The sequence below is a fragment of the Mustela putorius genome, unplaced genomic scaffold (assembly GCF_011764305.1).
Source record: "Mustela putorius furo isolate JIRA1106 unplaced genomic scaffold, ASM1176430v1.1 tig00003962_pilon_pilon_pilon, whole genome shotgun sequence".
NCBI lineage: Eukaryota > Metazoa > Chordata > Mammalia > Carnivora > Mustelidae > Mustela > Mustela putorius.
This window is the reverse complement of record NW_025422106.1, coordinates 3,420,192-3,446,352: the sequence shown is the minus strand read 5'-3', so window position 1 is coordinate 3,446,352 and position 26,161 is coordinate 3,420,192. Positions and strand designations below refer to the sequence as shown.

The 26,161-nt window shown below is 56.4% G+C and overlaps 3 protein-coding genes and 1 long non-coding RNA gene across 12 annotated transcripts; 2 read left to right on the top strand and 2 right to left on the bottom strand.

Moving 5' to 3' along the window:
- Nucleotides 1-419: 419 nt before the first annotated feature.
- LOC123389155 lies at nucleotides 420-4,435 on the bottom strand. Its single transcript, XR_006603699.1, has 2 exons — nucleotides 2,586-4,435; nucleotides 420-2,096 (listed from the first exon to the last, which is right to left on the bottom strand). It is a non-coding gene; the product is annotated as an uncharacterized LOC123389155 (long non-coding RNA).
- On the top strand, nucleotides 993-7,931 carry PHOSPHO1 (phosphoethanolamine/phosphocholine phosphatase 1). 2 transcript variants are annotated; one of them, XM_004764780.3, is made up of 4 exons: nucleotides 993-1,345; nucleotides 4,431-4,543; nucleotides 5,311-5,429; nucleotides 6,149-7,931. In XM_004764780.3, the coding sequence occupies exons 2-4, from the start codon at nucleotides 4,499-4,501 to the stop codon at nucleotides 7,032-7,034; spliced, it is 1,050 nt and encodes a 349-aa protein (XP_004764837.1). In that variant the 5' UTR covers nucleotides 993-1,345; nucleotides 4,431-4,498; the 3' UTR covers nucleotides 7,035-7,931. The 2 variants fall into 2 exon arrangements, with proteins under 2 accessions (XP_004764837.1, XP_004764839.1); XM_004764782.3 differs by lacking the exons at nucleotides 993-1,345; nucleotides 5,311-5,429 and having other exon boundaries at nucleotides 4,437-4,543; nucleotides 6,276-7,931.
- Nucleotides 7,932-8,190: 259 nt separating this feature from the next.
- Nucleotides 8,191-17,987, bottom strand: ABI3 (ABI family member 3). Of its 2 annotated transcripts, none has more exons than XM_004764769.3 (8): nucleotides 17,712-17,987; nucleotides 12,939-13,106; nucleotides 11,700-11,876; nucleotides 10,255-10,340; nucleotides 10,010-10,105; nucleotides 9,658-9,812; nucleotides 9,037-9,174; nucleotides 8,191-8,722 (listed from the first exon to the last, which is right to left on the bottom strand). In XM_004764769.3, exons 1-8 carry the CDS (start codon nucleotides 17,985-17,987, stop codon nucleotides 8,559-8,561), a joined length of 1,260 nt encoding a protein of 419 aa, XP_004764826.1. In that variant the 3' UTR covers nucleotides 8,191-8,558. The 2 variants fall into 2 exon arrangements, with proteins under 2 accessions (XP_004764826.1, XP_004764828.1); XM_004764771.3 differs by having other exon boundaries at nucleotides 8,191-8,693.
- On the top strand, nucleotides 17,986-22,373 carry GNGT2 (G protein subunit gamma transducin 2). Of its 7 annotated transcripts, none has more exons than XM_045069990.1 (5): nucleotides 17,986-18,119; nucleotides 18,418-18,540; nucleotides 19,542-19,628; nucleotides 20,351-20,450; nucleotides 20,822-22,373. In XM_045069990.1, exons 4-5 carry the CDS (start codon nucleotides 20,367-20,369, stop codon nucleotides 20,945-20,947), a joined length of 210 nt encoding a protein of 69 aa, XP_044925925.1. In that variant the 5' UTR covers nucleotides 17,986-18,119; nucleotides 18,418-18,540; nucleotides 19,542-19,628; nucleotides 20,351-20,366; the 3' UTR covers nucleotides 20,948-22,373. The 7 variants fall into 7 exon arrangements, with proteins under 7 accessions (XP_044925925.1, XP_044925926.1, XP_044925929.1 ...); XM_045069991.1 differs by having other exon boundaries at nucleotides 17,995-18,119; nucleotides 18,421-18,540; XM_045069994.1 differs by lacking the exon at nucleotides 18,418-18,540 and adding an exon at nucleotides 18,710-18,758 and having other exon boundaries at nucleotides 18,004-18,119.
- Nucleotides 22,374-26,161: the final 3,788 nt, after the last annotated feature.

Below are 26,161 nucleotides of genomic sequence, written 5' to 3'. Positions count from 1 at the left end.
AGGGTAATTCCTTATGGACCCTTGTTCCATCGCTGGTTTCCAGCGCTACCGGCTGCCAGATCACACAGGGCCTTCCCACCCGCCGGCCCTCTTGGAGGAGTGGAGCAGGGGGAGATTCAGACCCAGGCCTGGGGGCGCCTGCGCCCCCACAGCTCCTTTGTGACCCCGAGGGCCAGGCGCGCCTATGTTTGAACTCAGGCAAATAATTTCTCCGGTTGTGAATATTCAACGGCAAGTGTAGCAACCTCGTGTAGTGCCCTGTTCATAGTACGTTCCCAGTATATATAAGTTTCGGGTCTCTGCTGTAGAAACAGAAGCCTCTCCTCAACCATCCGGCTGCAGGGCGGACGGAGCAGGGTGGGGGCGGGGACTGGGTTGGGGGGAAGGGGAGACGCAGGGGAGTGTGGCTAGGCACGGGCTCTTACGAAGCAGAAGAGAAAGTGGGTTTATTTAAAACACCACTTACAAAGGGCAAACAGTTGGGTCCTTAAATCAGTGTTTACGGGGTGGGGTGTGGAAGGGCCCCTTCCCCGGCGATCCCCTGTAACCCGTAAGCGAGGAAGGGTCCCAAGAGATGAGGTGCCGCGACTCCGCGCGGAGGGCCGAGCCAGGCGTACGTGGGGGGAGGCACTGCTTTCCCTGGTCTGGGTCCAACGGTGCCTACCGCTTGGCTTAGGAGCGAAGAAGGGAATGGGGGCTGGCGGTAGGAGTGCATTTCTGCAAATTTCAGGGCTCGGCGCCCTGAAGGCACAGCCCTGACACTTCTGGGTGTGTGGGCGGGGACTCACGCAGAGCCCCGCAGCCGCTCCAGCAAGGGTGCCCCCCACCCACGCTCCTCCGGAGGGATGCGCTCCATCTCCCCTCTCCACCCCTCTCTCCCTGCGCGCAACCCCACCTTCTCTAGCGCTCGGGTTGCCTGCGGGGCGGCCTGGAGGCGTGTCCCGCAGGCGGCCCGCCCCTTTGATGTGAGCCGGCGCCGCTGTGATTGGACAGTCGCTTGTGACGTGGGGGGACTGCGGTGGGCCCGGGTGCTGCGGCAGCCGCAGCGCCGGCCGCGGCTCGGGCTCCGGCTCCCGGGCATTTAAAGGGGACGCGGCGGCGGCCCGGGGGGATGGGGGGCAGGTGGAGGGGACGGCCCAGACGCACATCATCCACGGCCCCTCGGAACTGGAGGGACTCGTGAGCCGGAGCCTAGAAATCCGGGGGTGGATAAGACACCGCGTCCCCTCCAATTCCCGTAAGCACCCCTTGCCCCATCCTGCGCCCAAATACCTCAGCTAGCCCATCTCCTCACTTTACACTCCAAACTAAGCCGGGACAGACCTCTGCCGCCGCCGCTCCCCACGTGAGTCCTGGGCTCCCCGAGGTAGGGGAGGGCTGGGGTCCCAGTGTGGGGTGGGGGCTGTGTGGAGTTTGAGGGCGCTCCTTCACGTGTGTCAGTGGGGGAGTCACTGGAGCGGAGAAATGAGCCTTCCTCCTTTCTCCTACCCCAGGAACGAGGTACCGGGATATCCCTCTGTCCCTGACTCAGGCAAAGCGAAGGATCTGTGCCCCCTTGGTCCCCGCCACCCACCAGTCCCTGGGCTCCCCGAGCTGCGCACCGCCCCCCCCCCACTGCCCCGCATTGGAGCGAAGCACCCGCCAGCTGGGGGTGTGCCAGGATGCCTGCTTTCCAGCCACCTCTAAAAATATCTCTCCCCCCAATCCACCGGCAGCTGCCACCTCCCTGTCCACGGAGGATCCCCTTCCAGCTTGTCCACCCAGGCAGGGCGGGCCCAGAGGGGACTCCTGGTCCCAGCTTCTTCACTGACACCAGGGCTTCAGGTCCTCAGGGCCAGCTTACTCACACCCCAAGGGGGGTCTCCAGGACAAGAGGGGGAGCTCTAGCTGCAACTCCACCAAGGGGCACCAGGGACTCCTAAGTTCTAATTCTGCAACTGATGTTCTGTGACCTCCGGGGATGTTAGCTTGACCTCTCTGGGCCTCCACTTCTCCTATTTGCTGCTGGTGGTGGTTAGAAGGAAGAGACCATGGTGAAGCTGGGAATACAGTCTTGGAGATGGAGAAAACTTCAGTTTAGTTGTGGGATCCAGTTCCTAGTGATTGATAGAGAAGATCTGGTCTTGGGCAGGGGCTTGTAACTATGGTATCTGCAGGGCCCTCCCTCCCCACCTCAATCCTTACCCTCCACGTTTCGTTTCCTGGGAAAAACTGTCCCCGAACTGTCCTGTGGGCTCCCCATCCCCTCATGGAGGCGGGGGACGGGAGGAGGACTTTCAAACCGTTTTTTCCCTCCCCCACCCGCATTCCCACAAATGTCATCTAAAGCATTTTTGTCAAAGGCAGGAGGAAACAAGGAGGAATCCAGTGATCTGACGTGGCATCAGGGAGGCAAGCACCGCTTTTAAGTGGGACTAGAATATGGACTCCCTGCCGCCCCAGAGAAACTCCTCTCTCCTCTCTATGCTCTAGCCATCTAGAGAAGCTCAGACATCCTGTCCCCCTTTTCTCTGAGGGACTCTTTTTTGTGACCACAAAAGAATTTGGTCACTTAGGACAAAGCTGCCAGAGGTGAGTAAACTTACTGAATGTCATGAGTCCCAGATGCCGGTGGGGCCTGGGGAGCCACTGATTACTCTGGGGTGAGGGCGGGGTGGTAGCACAGCCTTCTCTTTCTGGGGGAAGAAACTCAGAATGCCAGGCTTTCTGCTCTGGGGCCTAAAAGAAACAAAGGCAACTCACTAAACAACAAATGTTGAACCGATTTCCCTCAATAGTATTATTAGATAAAAAAAAAAAAAAAAAAAAAAAACATAACTATGTCTTTTGCTCTAATGATTGAGAAATTTAGGATATGATTGAAAGTCAGTAGATGATTCCACCAAATTTTCAAAAAAGAAAAGAAAAAAAGAAACAAGGGCAAAACCAGGAGGCCCTTTTCTGTGGGATGAAAGTTGGTCTCTGGGTGGCTGCTTGAAGAGCCTGTGTATCTTTCTATCTCCCACTCCCTTTCCCCGGAGCCCTGCTCTAGACTGTGTTTGCCGAGGGGTTGCTTGCTTTTATCACAGAAGTGGCGTTTCCCCTCAAATTCGCTGGGCCTAGGAGCAGACAGGGGCTATCAGGCAGGATCCTGGGAGTTTGGAACTCCCTCCAGATAGGGCCTGGGAAGAGCCTTCCCATCCTCCAAAACATGCCATTCCAGGTCCCCATGCTTTCTCATCCATCGTCTCCTTGACCTCTCCCTAGCCCCAACCTTTTTCTGTCCCCTCTCCCCATTCAGCTTTGGCTGCCTTTCCCAATTCCTGAATGAAAAGTGCTTGCTGTAAGAGCCTGAGACCCACTTCCATCCATATCAAAAGGGCTCAACACACCTCGGGTTAGGGCGTGGTAGCTCCAAGGTGTCAGAGGCCCGCCCTCTCACTTGTGCAGCGTTCCTGGGAGGTCCCAATCTCTATCTCCCCGGCTACAGGGGCTCCCTGAGGGTCTGGGATGGTCTGGGGAAGAGTGTCACCTTGACAGTCAGGGGTTTCCAGTGTCACCCGCTATGACCACCAGAGGGCAGCAACCAGCCAGGACTTTGCTCGATTACCCATCTAGTCTCCGGTTCTCAGTATATTTCCAGATCTGTCCCAGATGCTTCTAGTCTCTCATTCAACCCCAGGGTGAGGGGTAGAGATGGGGCATAGGGAGGCCCTGGGAGCTGTAGGTGGTGTCCTCTGTAGCTGAGTGGGTGAAACCCCCACAAAGGCAATCCCTGTCCCAAAACCACATAGCAAAGCCCCGCAGAAATTTCAAACTGACTTCTGGTCGATTGCTGCTCTCTGAAATCACCAGGGGGAGGCCAGTCCCAGATCGTCTGAGATGCTCAGGGGTCCCGGCCCCCAGCTATGGTACAGTAAGCTCGCCATTTGCCCTTTTCCCTTTAAGGGCATAGAGCATCCAAGGTTGTGGCCAGGTGCTCATGAACCAGGTCTCCCTGGGGGACACTGTACAGCCTCCTTAACCTCTCTGGGTCCTTCTTATCTGCTGAATTCATGCAACTGTGATGAGCAGTGGGAGAACATGCATGCTGGTGACATGTAAATCCTGACACAGGAAAGGGTCCAAGATCATACTGGAGAGAAAAAGCACTGGTCTCAGACCCTAAGTTACAGTTTTGAGACCTGTCTTTGCCACTTACCTTTGAGTAAGTCAGCTGACTTCACTGGGTCTCCAGTTACTATAACCTCTCAAATGACACAGGGGATTGGTAGGGGGATACCTCGCAAGGGTTTTGCCCTCTGTGAGCCCAGTGCTTATCTGAGGGGTTTTTACTGAGTCCCTGGGAGTGGCTCCGGGGGCTCAGCTGAGGAGACAGAATCAGGTGGGCGTTAGTGATGGACACAAGGCTAGCTGCTGGCGCCCTCCAACAGACCTCGTGTGGTTGTCAGGAGCTCTGGACGACGGCTGGAGGCCAACGGAGTCTTCTGCAGTTGGTGCCCAGGGTGATGCAGTGACAATGAGCGGGTGTTTTCCAGTCACTGGTCTCCGATGCCTGTCTAGGGTAAGTGGGTACTTCCAGGGGTCTCTGAGGCTAAGGCCTCAACCGCCTTCCCATCACAGGGTGGAAGGAGCCCTCTCCAGCCCCTTTTAGGCCTACCCTCATCTCTACTGGGCCTCCACTAACCTCTGGAAGCTTCCATCCCAGGTGTGGGGTCCTGATGCTTTTACAACCTCAACTCCAGGGATCCTGAGCAGCTAAGACTCCCAGATGGATGTCCATGAGACCTGAGTGTGACTCTTAGGGATGAGCTTGAAGGGACAGTGCTATTAGGGAGGCAGAGAGCTAGGTCCACACCCCAGCTCTGACACTGGGAGCTTGGACTTCATTTCACAAGCTGGGCCAGGCCACAAACCTCACAGGAGTATCGGAGAGCGAGTTAGGAAGAAGCCAGGAGGAGGAGTGGTTCTGTCTGGACTGACTGAGGTGGGAGGCCGGGAGGGTGAAAGGCAGTGTGGTGGGTATTCTGGAACTGTCTGTGACTGGCTCTCTGCCCCTCTGCCAAGCAAAAGGGGCCTCCACTCGCTTGCCTTTGTGCCTCGCACTTGCACTCTTGGCCTCCATCCTCTCCCACATCCTCTGTAGGTGGGACTGTGGCCTGAGGTCTCTGCTTCCTGGAGCCCTGCATCCCCACTGTGCTGTCTCCAGGCTCCCCTGGCATGGCCTTCTCCTAGCCTTCTCTTTCCCTGCCCTGCGCCCACTCTTTGCTCCCTCCTGCTCTGCCTTTTCAGCCACGCTGCTCTCTCTCCTCTCCCTCACCTGTCTCCCAGGTATGTCGCGGCCTGGCACGGGAAGCTTCTATCTCCCCAAGTCCCACTGCTTCTGCTGCCCGCTTCCTTCGGACTCTGGCAGAAACCCCACCCGCTGACGTGTTCCTCCCAGGGAACTGGCAAGTGATTAGTGATGAGCTGTCCGCACAGGGCCCTAAAACTCCCTGGAGAAGCCGTGTCCCATCCTGGGACCTTTGCCCAGTGCCATCTGGCTGGAAGCAGCTCCCAGAGAGCCTTCCTGGGTCAACGCAGTGACCTGGTTATTCCAAGAGCTAAAACCCAGTTCTCTGGCCTGTGCAGAGGTCCAGACGCGTAACTCTCCAGGCCCAGCCCTTAGCCATGATCCAGGCCCGAGGACCTGGCATTCACGCCAACGAGTGTTCCCTGGAGCCTGGCTCCTTATTGTCCACAGTCCTATCAGCTGGGCATGGCCCAAAAAGGGAATGAGGAGGCTGCTTCATCTGGGTGAATGCCTGGTTTCCCTTGCCTACATATGTTAGGGAAGAAGGGGGTGGAGAGGGCTCCAAACCAGAATGGGGGTCACTGGAAGTCTCCAGAATGGCCTCGTCAGAAACCTCCCTAAAGGGGTGACCCCTTGGAAGCTGCTCCTCCCCTCCGTTAAGCTGACCCTGTTAAGCCCCAGTGGCCCCACAGGAGAGTTAGCAGAAATAGGTGCCAAGGAAGCCCTTCTGGGTTCAGGAAGAGGGCGGTCTTTCAGGGATAAACCCCAGCACAGTTCACTGAGAGGTGGCAACATGGGGGTGGGCAGGGAAAGCTGGGGCCGGGGCGACGGCGTGGGGTCCTCTGCCTACTTTAACCTGCCTTGGGTCCTCCTCAGGTCTTGGATGTGCCAGCGCCTATGGCCGTGGCCTGCTAACCAGCCTCTTCCTGGCCGGCTCGTGCCGCGCCCCCTCTCGCTTGCTCCCTCCTCCTCCTCCTCCTGCTCCTCTCCCCCCTGCTCCCAGGACGGCGGGATGGCCACGCAGGGCGCGCCGCGCTTCCTCCTGACCTTCGACTTCGACGAGACCATCGTGGACGAAAACAGCGACGACTCCATCGTGCGCGCCGCGCCGGGCCAGCGGCTCCCCGACAGCCTGCGGGCCACCTACCGCGAGGGCTTCTACAACGAGTACATGCAGCGCGTCTTCCAGTACCTGGGCGAACAGGGCGTGCGACCGCGGGACCTGCGCGCCATCTACGAGGCCATCCCCCTGTCGCCGGGCATGAGCGACCTGCTGCAGTTTGTGGCCAAGCAAGGCTCCTGCTTCGAGGTGATCCTCATCTCGGATGCCAACACCTTCGGCGTGGAGAGCGCGCTGCGCGCCGCGGGCCACCATGGCCTGTTCCGCCGCATCCTCAGCAACCCGTCGGGGCCCGACGCGCGGGGGCTGCTGGCGCTGCGGCCCTTCCACACGCACAGCTGCGCGCGCTGCCCCGCCAACATGTGCAAGCACAAGGTGCTCAGCGACTACCTGCGCGAGCGGGCCCAGGACGGCGTGCACTTCGAGCGCCTTTTCTACGTGGGCGACGGCGCCAACGACTTCTGCCCCATGGGGCTGCTGGCGGGCTGCGACGTGGCCTTCCCGCGCCGCGGCTACCCCATGCACCGCCTTATCCAGGAGGCGCAGAAGGCCGAACCCAGCTCCTTCCGCGCCAGCGTGGTGCCCTGGGAAACGGCCACCGACGTGCGCCTCCATCTGCAACAGGTGCTGAAGACGTGCTGAGGACGGCGGCCTGCAGGGGGCGCCCAGGCGGGGTGGGGGTGGGGGACAGCGGGAAAGACAAACCTAGTTTTATTACTCCCTTTCCCTCGCTCTCGCTTCGGTATGTCCCTCCGGGAATCCCGGACTCGTCCACGGGGGGGCTGGGAGAGGGAGTTCGGAGCCGTCTCTGTCTATGCAGTTAACCCCAATCGGCTGCCTCTCTGCCCCACCCCACCCCCACCCCGTCCCCGTTTCACTGCAACGTTAAATTCTGGAGTCCGGCCCCACCGAGGTGGTTTGGTGCACATCCCTGGGAAGGCAGCGGTGTTTCCAAGATCCTTGTCCTCGGAACTGAGAGGAAGCGGTTCCCACGGCTTTCACTGCTCCCCTGAACTGCGGAACCTTCCCATCTCCCTTTCTTCTGTGAAGGGAACTCACGACCCCAAAGCCTCTCCGACGCGCCGGAGTCCCAGCGGAGAGAGATGAAGCTCTGCACCCACGACCTCAGGCCTAGATCTTGCTTCACCTAGCGCGTCTTCACACTACACCCTTTTTCTTCTGGCCTCCCTCCCCGCGCACAATCCCCTTCTCCCACCCCCACCAGCATCCCCAAAGGGGTGGGGGGAAGCCAGAGGGAACAGTCGCCTCCTGGTGGTGGAATGAGGTAGCACACTGTCCGGCTCGGGTCCGTCCAGCCTGGGACCTCGCAGCGCGCGATGGTGTCTCCCTTCACCCCAACCTCTTCTATGCAGCAAGAGACCAGGGACTTTACCAAAGTCGCCCTGCGGGCTGGGCCCTCTGCGCCTCCGTCCTCCCGTATGGAACAGAAAGCCATGATGTTTTAAAGCCGAGCCAGCGAAAGCCAAGCCCCTCCTCCCTCTTTGGTGTTCTAGAGCTATAAAGGTGGTGAAGGGGGAAGAGCTGACTGAGATCTCTCGCGCCGCCGATGTCTGAAGGGTGAGGGTGAGGCGATCCCTGGCCTGAGAGAGCCCCACATAAATGGGAGAGTTGGTCCCCCCGTCTGGGACACAAAAAGCAAGCAACAAGCAAAAGTACAGGTTGCACTTGGTCGTTGCCCAGCGTCAGGGGTCTAGTGCAGGGGGCACTTAGGACCAAAATGATGGGGAGAGACAGCTGCTCTGGGCAGAGCAGAGAGGGTCAATAATAAGCAGGAGCCTTTCACTCTCTCTCTGGCCCCCTAGCCCTGCAGGGCAATCACCAAGGAGGTCATCAGAGTTTTATTCGAAGTGGACATTTGCACCTGGAGACCCGATCCTGCATGGACTGGAGAGGGGGGATCCTCTGTGGACAAGATCACCAAACTCTTTGGCTTCCAGTTCTTTCCCGTCCACAGCAGGCCTTTGGGTACATCCTCTCCCCAGAGCCCCCTTCCCACCAAAATGAGGGGAAGGGACAGACCCAGCTCCCAGGCCAAGAGGTGGGCACACCTAGTCCAGCCTTGACCACGGAACTGGCTTTGTACTGGAGCTCCAGAGGCTCGATGAAGGCTGTGCCTGGGTCGGGAGCTCAGAGAGCCGCAGGCTGTCAGCAGCTGGGCTGCACGTAGTTCCCTGGGAAGAATCCAGTCCCCTCTGAGCTGACGCCCTCACACCAGCCATCGGAGTAGCGGCGTGTGATGCAGATGATGGTCCCCTCAGTGAAGGAGAGCTCGTTGTCCTTCTGGCGGGTGTATGGGTACAGTGTCACCACTGCGGGATGGGAGGAAGGGTTTCCATGAGATGTGCCTCCCACCCTACCATGGGGATGCCGGGAAACATCTAAGGGGAATCCCGGCTGCGGGGAGTGGGGCTCCAAAGCTCTTAGGACCCTCTCCCCAGCTGGGTTTAGTAATACTCTGCCAGGTCAGCTGCCTGTCTTTCCAGCTTGATTCACCACTCCTGGATGAATATTTGGTCAGTTCATCAGAAAATAGGTGTGTGTGTAACAGGTTCATACCTTTGCAGGTTCTACAGTAGAAGCGGGGTGGGGAGCGGGGGCATCCCTAGTCCCAGGAGTCAGGTACCTTTCTCCAGGTAGGAAGCAGGAACCCAGCTAGGCTCTTCAGGGCCGAAGTCTGGTGGGGGCAGAAGTGGCAGCCCCAATTCATCTAGATCCGGGGGTGGAGGAGGGGGCAGATCCAGGGGCGGAGGCAACTCTGGTGCTGGGAGGGAAAAGGGAGAGCCTGCAGATGTGGCACAGGGGACCCCCTCCAATGGCCCCCCCCCGGAAACTGCTGTTCAGTCCGGGCTCTGGCATCTACCGATTTTCTGTAATCTTTCTCCAGCCCCGGCCCATCCTGACCTCTACCACGATGCTTCTAGATCTTCTCAGCAAACACACAAATGTTGAGCAATGTGGGCTATTGAGGCACTGCCACTTAGCTGGGTGACCCTCCTTGCCAGCCTCTAATTCCGGCTGTTAAATCAGTGTGTGAAGATCCTCTTAGGGTTGTTAAAGTTCAAGTGCGAAAATGGATGAGAAGCTTGAACACAGAACCTGGCAGAAAGCAGGCGCTAAGTTGTTAGCCCACTTTGGCCCCTTCCTCTCCGGTTACCCCCTACCTGGGACGAGGCGGGCCAACAGGAGGGAGAGGGAGGTGAGAAAAGACCCCGCGATAGAGCCAGGAGAGGGCGGAGCTCCTTACCCGGCAGGGGCAGGGACACTTCCTCCAGCAGAGGGGGCGGCAGGAAGACCTCGGAGGCCGGTGGAGGGGGTGGGGCCGGGGGGCTGGGGAGAGGTGGGGGTGGGGGTGCTGCCTGCCCCTTGGTCGTGGAGACCCCACCGACGCCTTCGCCGCTGCTGAAGACCAGAGAAAGCGGGACTCGGCTAGGTTGGGGGACACCTTCCCTAACTCAGCATCCCCCCCCACTGGCCCCGCCCCCTCAGTTGTGCGCCCCAGGCCTGTGATGAGAGTTCTCCCTACCCTAGCAGTCACCCTGACAGCTGGCAGGAGGCCCCCTCATTACCCCCCCCCAACTTGGACTCTTGGGGCTCACCCTGCCGAGGCCAGGGAAGAGGCAGAGGAGGCTGCTGAGAGTTTGCCCTCGGGCACCACGGGGAGCAGCACCGGCTCGGGGATCCGGGGTGGCCTCCTGAGGAGGGAGGGGAAGAAAGGCGCGGGGTGTCGTCATTTGGGGGAAAGAAGGCTTCGTAGAGCAGGGGTCAGGTGCGGGGAGGAGGAAGTTTGGCTTCTCTGCGTTGAGAGTGGGGGGAGGAAAGTTTCAGGATCGTGAGGTCTCACCCCAGGGTGGCGGAGGCCGGCGTGGCAGGCGCCTTGATGCTCTTTCGCGAGAGGGTCCCTGTCCGCGACAGCTGCGTGGTCAGATCCTGCGGCGGAGGAGGGGACTAGGCTGACGTCTATGACTCCCCCCGACCCCGCTCCCCCGGGTAGCCCCCGTGGTCCCACAAAGGAAACAAGGGAGGGGCGGGAGGGGCGGCAGAGAACTGGGAGGAAGAGAGCAGGGACAGCAAGTTCCCACTTCCACTCCCAGCCCCCTCTCCTACCCCCCCACCCCACAGTCTCCCACTCTGGCTGCCGCCAGGCCCCGGAGCCTCTGGTCCCCCAGCCGCAGGCGCTGCGGAAACCTGAAGCAGACACGGTCTGAAGGCCACTTCCTCTGCACCGCCTAGCAGCCGCCCGCACCTCGCCCCCCCAAAACATCTCCATGGCCAGCCTGGTGATCTCTAATTCTGATAGACCCCAACCCCAACGCGGGGCTGAGGAGGTGGGGGGATGGGGGAGAGGACCATCACACTTAGAAAGAGCCCACCTGCCATTTATTTTTTTTCCCAACCTGCCATTTTGATGGGCCTGCAGAACCGGCTCTGGACAGAGAGGGCCAGAGCTTTCCAAATGCGCAAATGGCCAGGCCAAGCCCACAGGCAAGGGAGCGTGTCTGTAACTGGTGGGGTGCCCCCTGCGTGGGGCACATGGGGAATGCTGTCTTCCGCTAACCTCCCCTGGGCACAAGACAAGAGGGACCCCAGTAGAGTCATAAAGAAGAGAAGCTGGGGAATGAGAACTTACTGGTGCCTGAAGGAGGGGATGGATGTTGCTGGACAGGAAGGGCTTCCAGGGATCAATTAGACCCAGGGGAGCTTTAATCTAATCTGGAAAGTTGGCAAGGGGGAACTGAGGAAATGGGGCTGGGGGAGTGTCCTCTCCCACCTCTCAGGGAGAAGGAAATGGCAGTGTCTTGCTCCCCTGTCCTCACCAGGCCCCCTTTGAGTGGCTGCACCCCCATCTGTTCCCACACAACAGCAAGCAGCTGGGGGTGAGCGCTGAGTGTGGTGACCTCAAACCTCCAGACAGAGGAAGTTGCCCTTCTGCGGCTGGGGAGCCATTCTCATGCACACCCTGACACCCCTCCTCCCCCTCTTCCCCTTCACATGCACCCAGCCCCCACGGAAGGGGCTGCTCAGATGCACCCTCAGCAGATCACCCGAGGACATGGTCAAGGCCGGCTGTGGAGGGGGGAGGGGTCAGGAAGGACCTTCAAGGAGGGAGGCTTGGAGAGGAGGGGTCCGCTTAGGGTGATGGCTTCCGGGGAGTCAGGAAAGATGAGGGCGGCAGGTTGGGACACACAGGGATGTACATGGGGAAGAGAACTGGGGACCTGGGGTGAAAGGAGCCTTGAAAAGGAGACAACGGTGGGTTGTGGGAAGGAGGAGGGCCCCTCTCCCTACCTTGATCCCATGGCCAATATCATCCAGGCAGCCAAAGTTGAGGGGTCTCCTGTAGTAGGGCGTGAGGGGTGGGAGGCTGTCAGGGGCAATGACCTTCTGGCCAGGGGGCAGCCGCTGGACCGTGGCCAAGGTGCCGATCTCCCTTCGGGCCACCTTCTCCATGTGCATGTTCACCATCTGCCACGACAGGGTTTGAGGCAACAGTGGGCCAGGCTCTGTACCGCGCCCTTCCTCTGACCAGAGGAAGAGGATAGAGACTTTGGGATGGGAGATTAGGGGCCAGGGGAGGCTGTGAGGTCCAGAGAAAGAGTAAATGCTGTCCCCGGGGTCACTTGGCGTTTGGGAAAAGAATTGCCAGGGGAGGATGGGGCCACTCTGGAGCAACTTCCTCGTGGAAGAGAATGAGGGTTATTATTAGCTGAGCAGGAACCAGAGGAAAAGAGAAAACACAGCTCCCTGGGGCTGTCGGGGCTGCACTGGGTTGGCTCTGAAGCGGAGGTGGATAACGTGGAGGGTGGCAGAGCCTGGTGGCCAGAGAGCCTGTCTCTCTGGCCGGGACAAAGCTGTGAATTCACCATCTCTTGGAATGTCACGTGGGGAGACTCGCAACCCGGAGAGGGTGGAACTCCGGTCTGCTGGGGCGAGAGGAAAAGGCCCCGCCCACAGTGAACACGCCAGGGATGTGCGGGCCAGGCCCCTGGGTTGGGGACGGGTGCACGTGGTTGATGGGGCAAGTCCTCAGCCAAGGATCCAGGAAGGAAGGACGAGGGTGTGTGTGCTCTCTAGATGGGTGGGGAGTGAGGGGGGGTGGGGGGCATGGCGCAGTGCCTTCAGGGCTGAAGATGACCTTGCCAGGCACACACACACACACACACACACACACACACACGCTCTGGGACGAGGACACTGATTAAGTCACTGCCTGTGTTTAGCGGGGAACAAGATCCATTTGCCTCTTTCCTGTTCCAGCAGCCTCCGCGGTTGTTAAATTCTACTGTATCAGGCAGGATAGAATTCAGATGGAAGTCAGAAAGGGAAAGGACTGCCTTCCAGGAGTTCCTAGTCTGGTAGGGCAGCAAGGCTCAGCACAGGGACATACCACTGAGATAAGGAGGCTCAAAACCCTTGGGAAGTGCAAGCATTTGGAGGAAGGCAGGAAAGAACTTTTTGCCCGAGAACATGACCGAGCAGAGCTGAAGGACGGGCGGCCAGGGCAAGAAGCCCTCTTCCAGCCCTCACCTGGCCCAGCGTGTTCACACGGGCTTCCACCTGCCGCAGCGAGGCCGCCTGCAGGTCCAGCATCCGCAGAGTGTGTCCCGCCAGACTGCCGACTTGGTAGGCCACACTGGCCAGTGCCTGGGTGGTAAAGGCCATGGTCTCCTCCAGCGCTTTCCGCTTGTCTGTGGCCTGAAATACACACAGCTCTGGTGGGAGGCCAGTCCGGCTCCCTAGATCGCTGGCTGGGTGGGAAGGATGGGAGAGGGAGAGCGTGGGGGCTGAACTGGGAGAAAGCGTTAACTCCAGATGTTTGACGTGGTTTCCCTGAGAGGGACCTGGGAACATTAGGAGGGCAAATCTGTTACCCTGAGGAATGGGGGGTGCCAGGGGAGGGAAAGATCTCCCTCCTCCAAGACTCAAGCTGCAGATTGACCCCACTACCTCCAGCAGACCTTTGGGAATAGAGGGTGAATAGTAGAAAGGAAAGAGGAAAGTGTACTTTCTTTTTTTTTTTTTTTTAAAGATTTTGTTTATTTATTTGACAGACAGATTACATGTAGGCAGAGAGGCAGGCAGAGAGAGAGGAGGAAGCAGGCTCCCCGCTGAGCAGAGAGCCCGATGCGGGGCTCGATCCCAGGACCCTGAGATCATGACCGGAGCCGAAGGCAGAGGCTTAACCCACTGAGCCACCCAGGCGCCCCGGAAAGCGTACTTTCAAACTTAAAAACCAACCAATCGATGGCAGCCCCCCTATCCTCCCTGTCCCCCCTCTAACCACAATCCCCTCAGGAGTGAGGTCAATGAATCCATGCCTTTAAAAGCCCCCCAGAGGACTCTTGTGCTCCTGTCTTTCTCCAGTCTGCAGAGCAGTGTTTAGGAACCAATGGTCTAGTCCATTTTACCAGATTAGGAAATTGAGGCCCAGAGAAGAGTCACTTCATTCATTCCTTCCAGTAGCTTCCCAATACGCTGAGAATATAATCCAGACTTCCAGCCATGACCTGTATAGGGCTCCACAGGGCTGGCTCTCCTCTACCACTCCCTCTCATTCCCCTCCAGGCACTGTGGCCATTAGATTCCTGTTGTTGGATCAAGCTAAGATTGTTTCTACCTCAGGACCTTTGCACTTGCCGTACTTCTTTCTAGAAACCTTATTATTAAGTCTCAGCTCCTCAGAGACACATTTCATCACCACCCTAAGATTCTCCTAGTCTACTTCTGTATTGACTCTCTACCATGTTTACCCTGTTCTCTTTTCCTCATAGAACTTAGCACTACCTATTGGAAATTATCTATTTCTCCCCACAGACTAACACGTTAGCACTGGGAGGGCAGAGAACCTATCTTACCCTGTATCCTACTCTGAAAGAGTACCCAAAACACAGACAATATTTAATAAATATGCATTTGTGAGTTAATTAATTAATTGAATATGAACCCACACACTTGCTGGGCCTCTCCTTACTGTACACCAGGCACTGTGCCAGATGCTGGCCAGAGTCACAGTGGCAGTCAGCGGTGGAAGGGTGGGCAGGGAATGGCTGAAGACAGAAGAAGTTTTTTTGTGTGTTTTGGTTTTTGTTTTTTCAGTTCCAGTTGAAACCATGGGGCTAGAGCAAAGCTCCTCTGGTCATTCGGTTCCCCAGGCAGCTTCCTCATCTCAGGTCGGATCATGGAGGTGCTGCCATTTAGCCTATAGCCTTCTCTAGGGGGTATAGGGGTGAGTCCAGGGCAAGTCTGGGCCAGTCCCACACATGGACAGGCAGGGCTGCACCACATGTTCTCCTTGCGAAAGGCCCCTGGGTTCTCCCCAAGACCTATCCTACAGAGAGCAGACCTGGAACCTCTCAGGGCAGGGTGCCTCCGAAGGAGCCTGAGCCAGGCTGGAGTCAAAGGGCAGGCCCAGAACCTTCTGGGCAGCCCTTCCTCGCCTTTCTGCTCCAACACCTGGATGCTCATTTGCATGTGATTTACATCTCATCAGCATATGTAAACAAGAACCTTGAAAAGGCAAAGAAATCAACCCAGGATGTTTAAACCAGAAAGGAGAGCATGTCTTGTTCTAGCTCAAGATCTTTCTTTAGTAGGCGAGGACACGAAGGCCCAGAACAGGCTAGAGACCACTCACTCCTCCTTTGGTCTGCACCCAGATTTCCCAGCTCACCTCACCATCACTGTCCCTTGTTTGGCCTGCCATGTGGAGCTGTCAGCCCAGACAGGAGAATGTCTGCTTGTCTGCTTGGGCCCAGCTACAGGAGGCTGGAGCCGGTGGGTACCTACTGACCCCTGGTTTGGGGCTTGGCCCGGGGTTAGGTCAGGAGGTACAAAGGTGTGAGATCCATTGTCATGGCTCCCTGCTTATTTGCCATGCAAATTATCTTGTCTGTAAACTCAATGGACTCTGACTGTGAACTCTGTGAACCCCAGCCTGCCCTCCCCCATTCCCCATGGGTTTCCTGACACCTGGTTGGGGTGGAAGGAGGGGGTGGGGGAGAGACGAAGGGCGTGGGAACCAGGCCTTGTTTAAGGGTGGTGCTGAGAAGTCATCCAAACCCTTTGTAGGCATTTGCTCCCCAGACGGGGATCCTCAGAGAGGCCGGGAAAGGTAACTAAGGTCAATTAGTTAGCGTTCCACATGAAGGAAGCAGGAGCCCGGGCACTCTGACCTGCGTGTTTTTCCAAGGGCTGCTTCGCCTCGCTAGAACTGACTTTCATTATCCCTATGTGCCTTTCATCCTTCCGACGGAAGATGATGATGGTGATGATGATGATGGCAGTAACGGTAATAGTTTCCATGCATCCTCCCGCCCCTCCTAAGGGACAGGCACTGGGTTAAGTGCTTTAACACCTTCTCGAGTTTAACCCACGTGACCCCCCTGAGAAGGTGTAAGCATCAGAGGTGAGGCGACCCTCCTTGCCGTGGGTCCTGTAGTTGCTAGGAGGCCGAGTTGGCAACTGGACTCAGGTCTTTGGGACCCCAAATCCTGCGTGCACAGAACCGCTTCTCTCCTTGTCCGTAGGAGAAGCCTGCTTTGCAGCGCCCTGAGAACCTGGCAGGCTTACGAGCCAGGTCCATCTCATCCACGAGCGGGTCACTCAACATCTACACGAACAGCAGTTATTTAACTAGAGGTTTGGGGCTGGGCTCCAGAGTCAGAGTTCTGGGTTCGAATCCCAATTCCACCACCAGCTCAGAGACGTTGGGAAAGGGAGTGGGTCTGAGTGAACTTCAGCTCCCTGGCTGTGGAGTGGGAGTGGTTCTCCCCTCTCAGGACTCGGGGGAACACTATAAGAGGCCATCTGGGCAACATGCCTGCCCAAAGGAAGGGGGCAGAACATTCTCACTGGTATCATCACTGACTTTCTTTCATCTGTCATTTTCCCAGAAACACTTGCTACTTTCATTATTTTTTTCAATGCTCTTACTGAGGCAGGAGGTCCCTGGGCATGCCAGTGCAAAGAAACTGTCCTTAAGTCCTAAGGCATGTCAGGGAAGGAGAAAGGTGGAGAGGAGAGAGCCTAGCTCCAGAAGTCAGCAGGCTGGGGCGCCTGGGTGCCTCAGTGGGTTAAGCCTCTGCCTTAGGCTCAGGTTATGATCTCATGGTCCTGGGATCAAGCCCTGTATTGGGCTCTCTGCTCAGCAGGGGGCCTGCTTCCCCCTATCTCTCTGCCTACTTGTGATCTCTCTCTCTGTGTCAAATAAATAAATAATCTTACCAAAAAAAATCTAGAATGGCTGACTTAGCCAGCATTTAAAAAAAAAAAAAAGAAGAAGTCAGCAGCAGCTCTGCCAAGGCTAAGCCGTGTGTCCTTGGACGAGTCATCTGGCCTCCCTGCACTGCGAGTTCTTCATCTATGAACAAGGAATAATAATACTTGTCCTCATAAGGCGCTTATGAGGATTAATGAAAAAACAGAGGTGCTCAATCATTGCTAAGTTTCCCTTTCCCCTCTTTCCTTGTTCCAGAAATCGTGTTCATGGTCCTAGAACAGCTATACAACTTAGGAGACTGTTCTGGGCGCCTGGGTGGCTCGTTCGGTTGAGCATCTGCCTTCAGCCCGTGTCACAGTCCCAATCCCAGGCTCCCCAATCCCAGGTTCCTGGATGGAGTCCTCATGGGGCTCCCTGCTCAGTGGGGAGTCTGCTTCCCCCTCTCCCCCTGCCCCTCCCTCCCGCTTGCGCTCACTGGCACTTTCTCTCCCTCAAACAAATAAAACCTTAAAAAAAAAAATTAGAAGACGGTTCTAAAACGCCATGGTTGCCATCTTTTGCTGGTGGGCTGCTCTCAGCAATCATGTAGTCCATCCCCCTGCCTCTGTGCCAGACCCAGCCTCGTCTGATGTCTCTCCCCTGTCGCGCAAAGGTCAGGGAAACAATTCTCTCCCTGGTCCCTCTCCAGTTTGTGACATTGTGTGGGAAGTTCGCAAGTCTCACCTCGAGTCAGCCTGCAAATGGAATGATGAGGCCAGCATTTGTATAAGACAAATCAGGGGTCTCTGCACCCGAGCGGGACCCAGGAAGGAGATGCAAGTACTGTGAGGCCCGCTAACAGGATGGAACAGCGCTGCGTGCCTAGGCGTCTCTGAGGCTCTGGGAGAGGGAAGGGGCATGATGGGGCTCGGTAGCATGGGGTCGGGCCGAAGTCTGGGGGGACCGGAATGAAGCCAAGTCCTGGGGTGAAGGATTTCCCAGGCGGGCCCAGAATGAGCACCTGTCAGGATGGCTCCCACGGTCCTGCCTGGGAGGTGGGCTCCCAAGGGGCCAGGGTATCACGGCGGGGACCCGTGGCCTACCTGCACATAGTTGTCCACGCAGTAGTCTGCGACCCGCAGCAGGGAGCTGTGGTTGCCCCGCAGGGCCTCCCGGCCCGTAGGGATCTCGAACTCCTGTAGCTGCTGCAGCTCCGCCATGGCCCCCTGCCTCTGGCTGCCTCCCCAGGGAGCCCGCCGGTTTTGTGCCTCACCCTGCTCTTGATTGGTCGCTTGGCCTCCCCCCCACCCCACCCCACTGCTTTTGGTTTCCTCTCCGTGAGAGACCCAAACCTGCTTGCAAAGGGCAGGCAGGCTCATTCCGGGACAAGAGGAAGTCAGTCTCCGCTCCCTGGGCCCGCGCCTCTCTGCCCCCTGCCCAGAGGAAGGGGGAAACCAGGGGCCCCTCTGGGGGCCCGGCCCCCCAACCCCTTCCCAGCAGAGGAAGCCAAGGTCGGGGCGCTGTGATTGCTCCCTGGGCCTGGAGAGGAAACTGTTTGGTGGGGCGGGGGCCGGGGGCGGGGGAAGGGTTGGGAGACAGGAGGAAGGGGGCTGGCCTGCTTGGGATGGGAGGGGGAGGTGGATTTTCCACTCATGGAAGGGGAGGAAAGGGCAGAGGGTGGGGGCTTCCTTGGGAAGCTCAGGGATGAGTCACCCAGGGCCAGGGGAGTGGAGGGTGGATAGGATATGGAGACCAGGGGCGCTGGGGACTGGAGGGTGGCCCAGCAACAATGGAAACCAGCCAATGCAGCAGCAAGAGGAATCGGCTCAGACACCAGGAAGACACATCCAGAGGTCCCCTGAGAAGCGTTAGCAAACCTCCGAGGGGCTGTGCGTGGAGAAGCCCCGGTGCGCATGCTCTGTCCTGATGGAGGTAAGCCCAGCCAGAGCGTGGGGGTTTCGGATTGGACAACAGGAAGGAATTGGCTTTGAGAAGCACCAGGTTCAAGTTCCAGGTTAACTGGCTGGTCTTAGGAAACAACGGCGGACAGAGCACCAAGCTGGCCTCTAGAGGTCTGAGCTCTCGCATCCTGCCTTTACAGGACAGCTGGACTAGGACCCTCCAGGCTCTTCAATTCTTAGCGCTTCCAGGTGTGAATGGGATTTGGACCCTGGAGTGGGGGAGTCAGGGTGGGCTCCAGGCCTCCTCCCAGCCTCTTCCGGAGCCCCTCCTGTGAACCTAGAGACAGGACAAAAAGAGGATCCCTTACCAACCGTATTGATCTCTTAGGCATCTGCTTCTCGGGAGGGTCCCCTTGCCATGGGGCAGCTGTCAGCCTGAGCAGGAGCTCAGTGTCTATTAGCCTGTGGGTGATGCTGGAAGGAGACGGAGAGAGATATGAGGATATGGGCCCTGTGTTAGGTGGTTGGTGAAGGCAAGGCTCAGAAGGAGGCGTTGACGCCAAGAAGAATGGACACAGCCATTGGAGGTGGCCATGGCCCCAAGGGCTGACAGGCCCAGCATCCGAAGTGAGGGGTCCATTTTTATTGAATAAAGATTGAACTAGGAGAAGCTTGGAAGGTGTAATCACGGGGTTCTAGTGGGAGACACCAGGGCTTCTTGGGTGAGGGAAGTTAGGAGCTGGTCTAGGACTTGCTTCACAGAGAACAGCCTCAGCGCAGGCTCAGAGGTAGCAGAGGGGAGGGCTTGGGAGACAAGGCACGGGGAGGGGAGCGTGTCAGGTTGAGGGTGAGAACTGGCTAGAAGCCAGAGGGGTCTCGAAAGGAGCAAGGCAGGTATAGGGCGCAGGGTTGCTGCTCCAGTGGCAGTGAGGACTTGGAGGCTCAGGCCGGCGGATGGGCTTAGAACCTTGAGCCCATGATCAGCTTAGGCATCAGAGATTTTGGCTTTTAAACCATCTGCTTTATCTGAAGACTTTGAGAAGCTGAGGAGCTGGGAAGCTCAGACATCATCTTGCCTGAGTCGGGGACCAGTGACTTGAAGTGCAAACTCTTTGGCAGGTGAGAGGGGCTGAAGTTGCACTGGGTTGGGATTTAGTCTCAGAATTATTAAAATCGGGCAGCCGGCAGGCCTTCCTGATAACCTTGTCCTCATGATGATGATGATATCAGTAACTGTAACAATAAAAATAATATTATTCTTATTCATTATGTGCCATACAGAGGGTTAAAGTATTTTATATGCATTATTTTCTTAGGACTCACAAAATCACACAAAATAGGTACTGTTATTATACCCATTTTCCAGACAGAGACACTAAGATTCAAGGAGGCTGAGTGACTTGCCTAAGCCTCACATCTTGGAAAGGGCCAGAACCAGGATCAGAAGTGGAATCTGACGGCTCCAGAGCCTTTCTCTTATCCACTAGGGTACACTCTCCCTTGACAGGATCTGCTGTTTCCTGAAAACTTCTACCTGTGCCATTATGTGGAACAATAACCTGGCTTCCCGAATCTTATTCACTGAAAGAGACTTCTTTTCTCTTTCTTCTCCACACTGATTCCTGTTTCATCCCTAGACAGAGACTACTCTGAGGGCAGAGTCTGTGCCTCCCCCATCAGACTGGGGGCGTCCTCTCCTCCAGAGCCGGGTCTCATGGTGGTGTGAAGTGAGGGGCTGCGCAGGGAAGTGGGTGGAAGCTGAGGTGTGGAGCGTGCAGGAGGGAGCCCAGGGAAGCCCAGGGCATTTGCCATCCCAGCTGCGGGATCCTTTCCGGAAGCAGGTCTCTCTGGAGCAGGATGGCCCAGGAGCTCAGCGAGAAGGAGCTCCTGAAGATGGAGGTAGAACAGCTGAGGAAGGAAGTCAAGAACCCAAGGAGCCCGGTGAGCCCCCTCTTCCCTTCCCTGCCCCTGTTCTCCATCACATCCGGGTCCTCACAGAGCTGGGACCCCAAGGCGGAGGGAGGCCGCTGGAGAGAGCAGCACAAGCGGCAGGAGAGGGAGGTTTGCCTCTGGGCCAGGGGAGGCCGCAGAGGGAGGCTGGGGTTGAGCCCCGCAGGGGTGCCAGGAGGGAGCCCCACAGCGTGCACAGCTCAGCGCCCCTCGGAGGTGAGACCTCACCCCCCACCCACCGCCTGCCTCTCTCTCTCCTCTCCAGCCTCCGTCCCCACCCAGTCCAGGACCTGTTTTCTTGCACCGAGCCAATCGTGGATGCCCACAGATGAACTAGGGCTGGCACCTTTGTTTTCTCACAGATTTCCAAGACGGGAAAGGAAATCAAGGATTACGTGGAGGCTGAAGCAGGAAACGACCCTCTCCTCAAAGGCATCCCTGAGGACAAGAATCCCTTCAAGGAGAAAGGCGGCTGCACCCTAAGCTGAGGGCTCTGGAGGCCCCCCCCCACCCCGACCGTCTGCCCCTCCTCAACCCCACTCTTCCCCAGGAACCCAGGGCTCCAGGGGCGGGGGGACACTCTCCACCCTCTCTCGGCCACAGCAGGAGGAGACCCCCAGCCCGTGCACTGGGGAGCCGTTCCCCACTCCTGCCCTTAGCTCTCCACCACCACCCCTGGGTCACTGCGGGCTCCCCTTGGAGGCCCTTGATGACCGCTGCTCTGGCTCAGCAGCCGTGGCACATTCCATGGTGGGGGTCCGAAGAGCCCGCCACGCCCTGGGACCCCAGACAGCATCCTTAGAGACGTTGACCCCTCCCTACGGCCCTCCCAGTCTTTCCCTCCACTCTCTTCCTAGGAACCAGCATTCCTATTCATAGCCGTTTGCGTGGAGGGCCCGAGTGGGGGAGGCCCTTCTTCCCCATCTTGTGTCTGACCCTGTGGTCCTCCTCCTAGTCACTTAGATCGCCCCAGAGGGCTGAGGACACAAAGAGTTTGTGACGTCATGAGGTCACGCTCTATTTAATGTTGTGGGGTGTCTGTTCCGTGCTGGGCACTGGGGAGGGCAGAGTAGCAGCGCTGACACAGCGGGAACAGAGTTGGCAGTGAGGTCAGTAAGCGCTTCTGTGCAGAAAGGACCACCAGTGGCGTGGGCCACACGGCAGACAGACACCCAGGGCCATGGGCAAGGTCCGAGGGAACTGTTGCAGGCCAGTGGGCCGTGGGGAGGAATGGGGCACACGGGAGCCCAAGAGGGAGGTGCGCGAAGCCTTAAAGGACCCCCGTGAACTGTGTTCTCCACCCGCCGTGACAGGCATGAAGCAGCCAAGGGACAGGATTTGATGAGCAGGAGGGAGGCTGGCTCCTGGCTAAGGAGGACACGGATTCCTGGGCCTTGTCAGCAAGGAGATTATAGTCTTATGGAACCACAGAAGGCAAGCTGAGAACAGGGCATAAGCTGACACCCCGTAACCCCGGTCACCCCTCCCCCAGGTGGGATCTGTGTGACAATCCCGCCGCCCTAAAGCAAAGGGAAGGAAAAACAAATAGTTACCTTCTTAGAGATCACAGCCCTGCAAGATAGGAGTCTCCCTTGGTTTACAAGTGTCAGCAATTTACCGGGGGTGGGGGGGGGAGCATTCTTACCAAAAACCTAACCTCCAGAAGGAAACTCCAACTGTCTTACTGTCCGTGCTTTCCTAGAGGGAAAAACAATACTCACCTGACAATGGCAAGGCCTCCCATATCTTGTAGGTCCTTTCTAGCACACAAAAATTCTTTTGAAAACCTTGTTTTTTCCTTACCCCCAGCTCCCAAGTATATAACCCGCCACCCCTCACAACCCTGGGCCAGCAGCTCTTTCTGCCCACGGGCCCTGTCCCCGTGCTTTAATAAAACCACCATTTTGCACCAAAGGCGTCTCAAGAATTCTTTCTTGGTCGTTGGCTCTGGACCTCAGCCCACCAAACCTCACCTACATTCAAAAACCAAGTCAGAAGGACTCACATGATACAATGCTTTCAGGGCAAAGACGGGGCAGCGGCGGTGGGGGGGCGGGTGGTGGAGAGGAAGGCGAGTTGCATCCTGGGAGAGAGAACCAGTAAAAGCCTCTAGAAGGAGGTGATATCCAGAGCCGAATCCTAAACACTGAAGTTGTAAATGGATGTGTGGTAAATCTGGTTGAAGTGGTCATATCAACAGAGGTATAGAAAGGAGAAGGGAAAGACGTAGGAACCAGGGTTTGAATACAAACACCAACCAGGTTAGAGCGGACTGTCCAGGGAGAGACCTAGATCTTTGGAGGGCCAGATCTAGATCCTTGCTAGAGAAGGTGGAGTTGGAGATAAGCACAAGGGTCTTCTGTCATCCCCCTTCATCTGCTGGGAGTCAGTTGGCAATGTTTGCGTTCTGGAAGGAAACTGGCTTTTGAGGAGATTGAAGGGAGAAAGAATGGAGGCAGAGAGACAATTAAGATGATCATTAGCTTGGGGGAGGCCGTCTTAAGTCTGGATAGGGAGGTGGGGTGAGGAGTTCTTTGGGAAATGAAGTTTTCAGATGTTGACAACTCGCTGAGTGATGGGTGAGGGAGAGGGGAGTCGTCAGGGATGATGAGCTTCTGGCTTGGGAGATGACTAGATAGATGGCAAGTGTGTGAAACTAAACATAATACAGTGACCCCCCTAGAGCCGCAAACTCGCCCAGCTCAGCAGGCCCCCGCCCGAGGGCATGCCCTGGGCGTGCTGGGGAGGTCATGGGCCACTGGTCAGAATCCAGGCTCTCTGGGGAAGTGTCCGCTCCTTTCCCAATTCCCTCCCAAAAATTCCATCCTGACCCTCCACTCACCTTTCTGCAACCTCAAATAGGTTCAGCCAATCTCATTATACTTGAGAGGGAAAAGAAATGAGAAAGAGAAGATTTAAATACAGTAATTCTTTTTTATTTATTTATTTATTTATTTTTTAAGACCGAAGGGTGGGGCCCCTGGGTGGCTCAGTCGCTTAAGTTTCTGCTTAAAGGTCAGGTCCTGATCTCAGGGTCTTGAAATCAAGCCCTCATTGGCTCCCTGCTCAGCACGGAGTCTGTCTCTCCCTCTCTGCCTGCTGCTCCCCCTGCTTGTGCTCTCTCTCTGTCAAATAAATAAATAAATAAAATCTTTGAAAAATAAAATAGGGATGGGTAAACATTCCATATGGCTCTAGCTGTAAGAAAGGAAAACCAGGGGACGCCTGGATGGCTCAGCGGGTTAAGCGTCTGCCTTAGCAGCTCAGGTCATGATCCCAGGATCCTGGGATCAAGTCCTGCATGGGGCTCCTTGCCCAGCCAGGAACTGCCACTGCTGCTCCCCCTGTTTGTCCTCGTGCACTCTCTCTCTCTCTCACACACACAAATAAATAAAAATCTTTAAAAAAAAAAAAAAAAAAAGGAAAAGCAGGTGTGGGCTACAGGTCACGAGGCTATGGCTTTCTTCCTCCTCCCACCCACCCAGTCCTTGTTCTGCTCCCTCCAGGTGGTATTGCGCTGTTGGGACCCCTTGGCCCTGCGGGGACTCTAACCATTATTCCTGAGGGGTCTGAACCCTGGATGGGGCTCTGCTTACAAGAACAGCTTCTGCTTGCCTTTTCTCAGTGCACAGCACCCAGAGATGCTCTGGGCGTTCTGTTGGTTTCTCCAATACCCTTTCCGTCCACCCCAAGGTGGGTAACAGTTACAGGACCCCTAAGCCTCAAAGTGAGTCATCAGCCCAACACCCTGAACCCCTCTTCTGTTTCACTCTTGCCGAAGGAGCCTCAAATGGCTGAAGGCAACCTGAGCTTCTGCCCCAAAGGAATTATCATGGCCTCAGGGGACCGCATTCCCTCCCTGAGTGCCCAGCCCTGCAAGAGAGCCATTCAGTGGCCCCAGGGATGATGCTGAGAGCAGGTCCCAGGTGTCATCTAAGCCGCCCGACCTCACCCCTGTCCCAGAGATCGGGGGGTTCATACCCGACAAAGAGAAGCACCATGTGTTGTTCGTGTTTTGCTATGAAGCACGGGCAGCAGCTTTACTTGGACAATAGCCCCTCATCTTTGCAAAGTGTTTCCTAGTCGGCACCCCACTGGGGCTTGGCCTGGCCAGTCCTTCCTCCTGCAAAGCCAGCGGCTCCCAGATGATGGACTCATGGTGAGGTCAGCAAATCCCATCAGCATTGACCCCTTGTCTTAGATTTACAGAGAAGTTGCAAAGCTAGGACAGGGGGTTCCCATATCCCCCCTCACCCAACGTTAATGTTTCATAAAACCACATCCTTGTAGTAAGGCGAGGAAGTTAACATTGGGCTGATACCAGGAACTCAAGTCCAGACTGCAACTTGGATTTCCCTCATGTTTTCACTAGGCGTCATTGTTCTGTTCTAGGACCTACATTCCACTTAATGTCTTACTTATTTTTCAGGGAAGGGCTTCTTTTTAAATTTTTTTAAATTTTTTAATTTTTTATTTTATAAAGATTTTATTTATTTATTTGACAGAGGTCACAAGTAGGCAGAGAGGCAGGCAGAGAGAGAGGAGGAAGCAGGCTTCCCGATGAGCAGAGAGCACAATGCAGGGCTCTATCCCAGGACACTGGGATCATGACCTGAGCCGAAGGCAGAGGCTTTAACCCACTGAGCCACCCAGGCCCCCCCAGGGCTTCTTTCTTAAAAAAAGATTTTGTTTGGGCGCCTGGGTGGATCAGTCAGTTAAGCATCTGCCTTCAGCTCAGGTCATGATCTCAGGGTCCTGGGATCGAGACCCACACCAAGCTCCCTGCTCAGCGGGGAGCCTGCTTCTCCCTCTCCTTCTGCCTGCTGCTCCCCTTGCTTGTATCTCTGTCTCTGTCAAATAAATAAATTAAATTGAAAAATAAATTTTAAAAAATAAATTTATTTTAAAAATAAATTTTTAAATTTTAAAATAATAAATACATAAAATCTTTTAAAAATTTAAATAATAAAAAATACATAAAATCTTTTTTAAAAAAGATTTTATTTATTTGAGAGAGAACAAGAAGGGGGAGGGGCAGAGAGACCAGCTGAGTGGGGAGTCCCATGCTCAGAGGGGAGCCCCATGCTCAGCAGGGACCACCACACAGGGCCCAATCCCAGGCCCTGAGATCGTGACCCATGACCTGAGCCAAAGTAAGACGCTCAACTGACTGAGCCACCCAGGTGTCCCCAGGGAAGGGCTTCTATGTGGAGTTAGTACGTCTAGGACACCATGGCCACCTAGAAGACATTTCATGAGTATAGACAGTAGCACTGACAGAAACATGACAAGGAATACAAATCTGATTCCTGAGTAAGTCCCTACTCCAGTGACTCTGTCCCCTCTATTGACCTGCCACCAGAGAACTGGCTGGTTGTCCTTGAGGTCTGGATTGCATGAGGGGCTCAGGGTTATCACCATCACTGGCTCACTGACAGACCTGTCAAGAAAGCCTTGACTGCTCCACTCTTGCAGAACCTCTGTTTCTGTCTCTCTGTTGCTTTGTTTCATGACTGCCAGTCAGCCCAGGGCTCACCTTGTCCAGGTTTTATCAAGAACTTCTGCTGGGACACCTGAGTGGCTCAGTGGGTTAAAGCCTCTGCCTTCGGCTCAGGTCATGATCCTAGGGTCCTGGGATCGAGCCCCGCATCGAGCCCTGCATTGGGCTCTCTGCTCAGCAGGGAGCCTGCTTCCTCCACTCT

Bases quoted from the DNA above. Each gene is read 5' to 3' on its own strand.
- PHOSPHO1 (XM_004764780.3), top strand. From the start codon at position 4,499: ATGAGCGGGTGTTTTCCAGTCACTGGTCTCCGATGCCTGTCTAGG. The intron at 4,544-5,310 runs GTAAGTGGGTAC...CCTGTCTCCCAG, and splicing joins GTCTCCGATGCCTGTCTAGG to GTATGTCGCGGCCTGGCACG. The intron at 5,430-6,148 runs GCAAGTGATTAG...GGTCCTCCTCAG, and splicing joins GTGTTCCTCCCAGGGAACTG to GTCTTGGATGTGCCAGCGCC.
- GNGT2 (XM_045069990.1), top strand. From the start codon at position 20,367: ATGGCCCAGGAGCTCAGCGAGAAGGAGCTCCTGAAGATGGAGGTAGAA. The intron at 20,451-20,821 runs GTGAGCCCCCTC...GTTTTCTCACAG, and splicing joins TCAAGAACCCAAGGAGCCCG to ATTTCCAAGACGGGAAAGGA.
- ABI3 (XM_004764769.3), bottom strand. From the start codon at position 17,987: ATGAGCCTGCCTGCCCTTTGCAAGCAGGTTTGGGTCTCTCACGGAGAG. The intron at 11,877-12,938 runs GTGAGGGCTGGA...CTGTCGTGGCAG, and splicing joins GTGTGAACACGCTGGGCCAG to ATGGTGAACATGCACATGGA. The intron at 9,175-9,657 runs GTAAGGAGCTCC...TTTCCCTCCCAG, and splicing joins AGTGTCCCTGCCCCTGCCGG to CACCAGAGTTGCCTCCGCCC.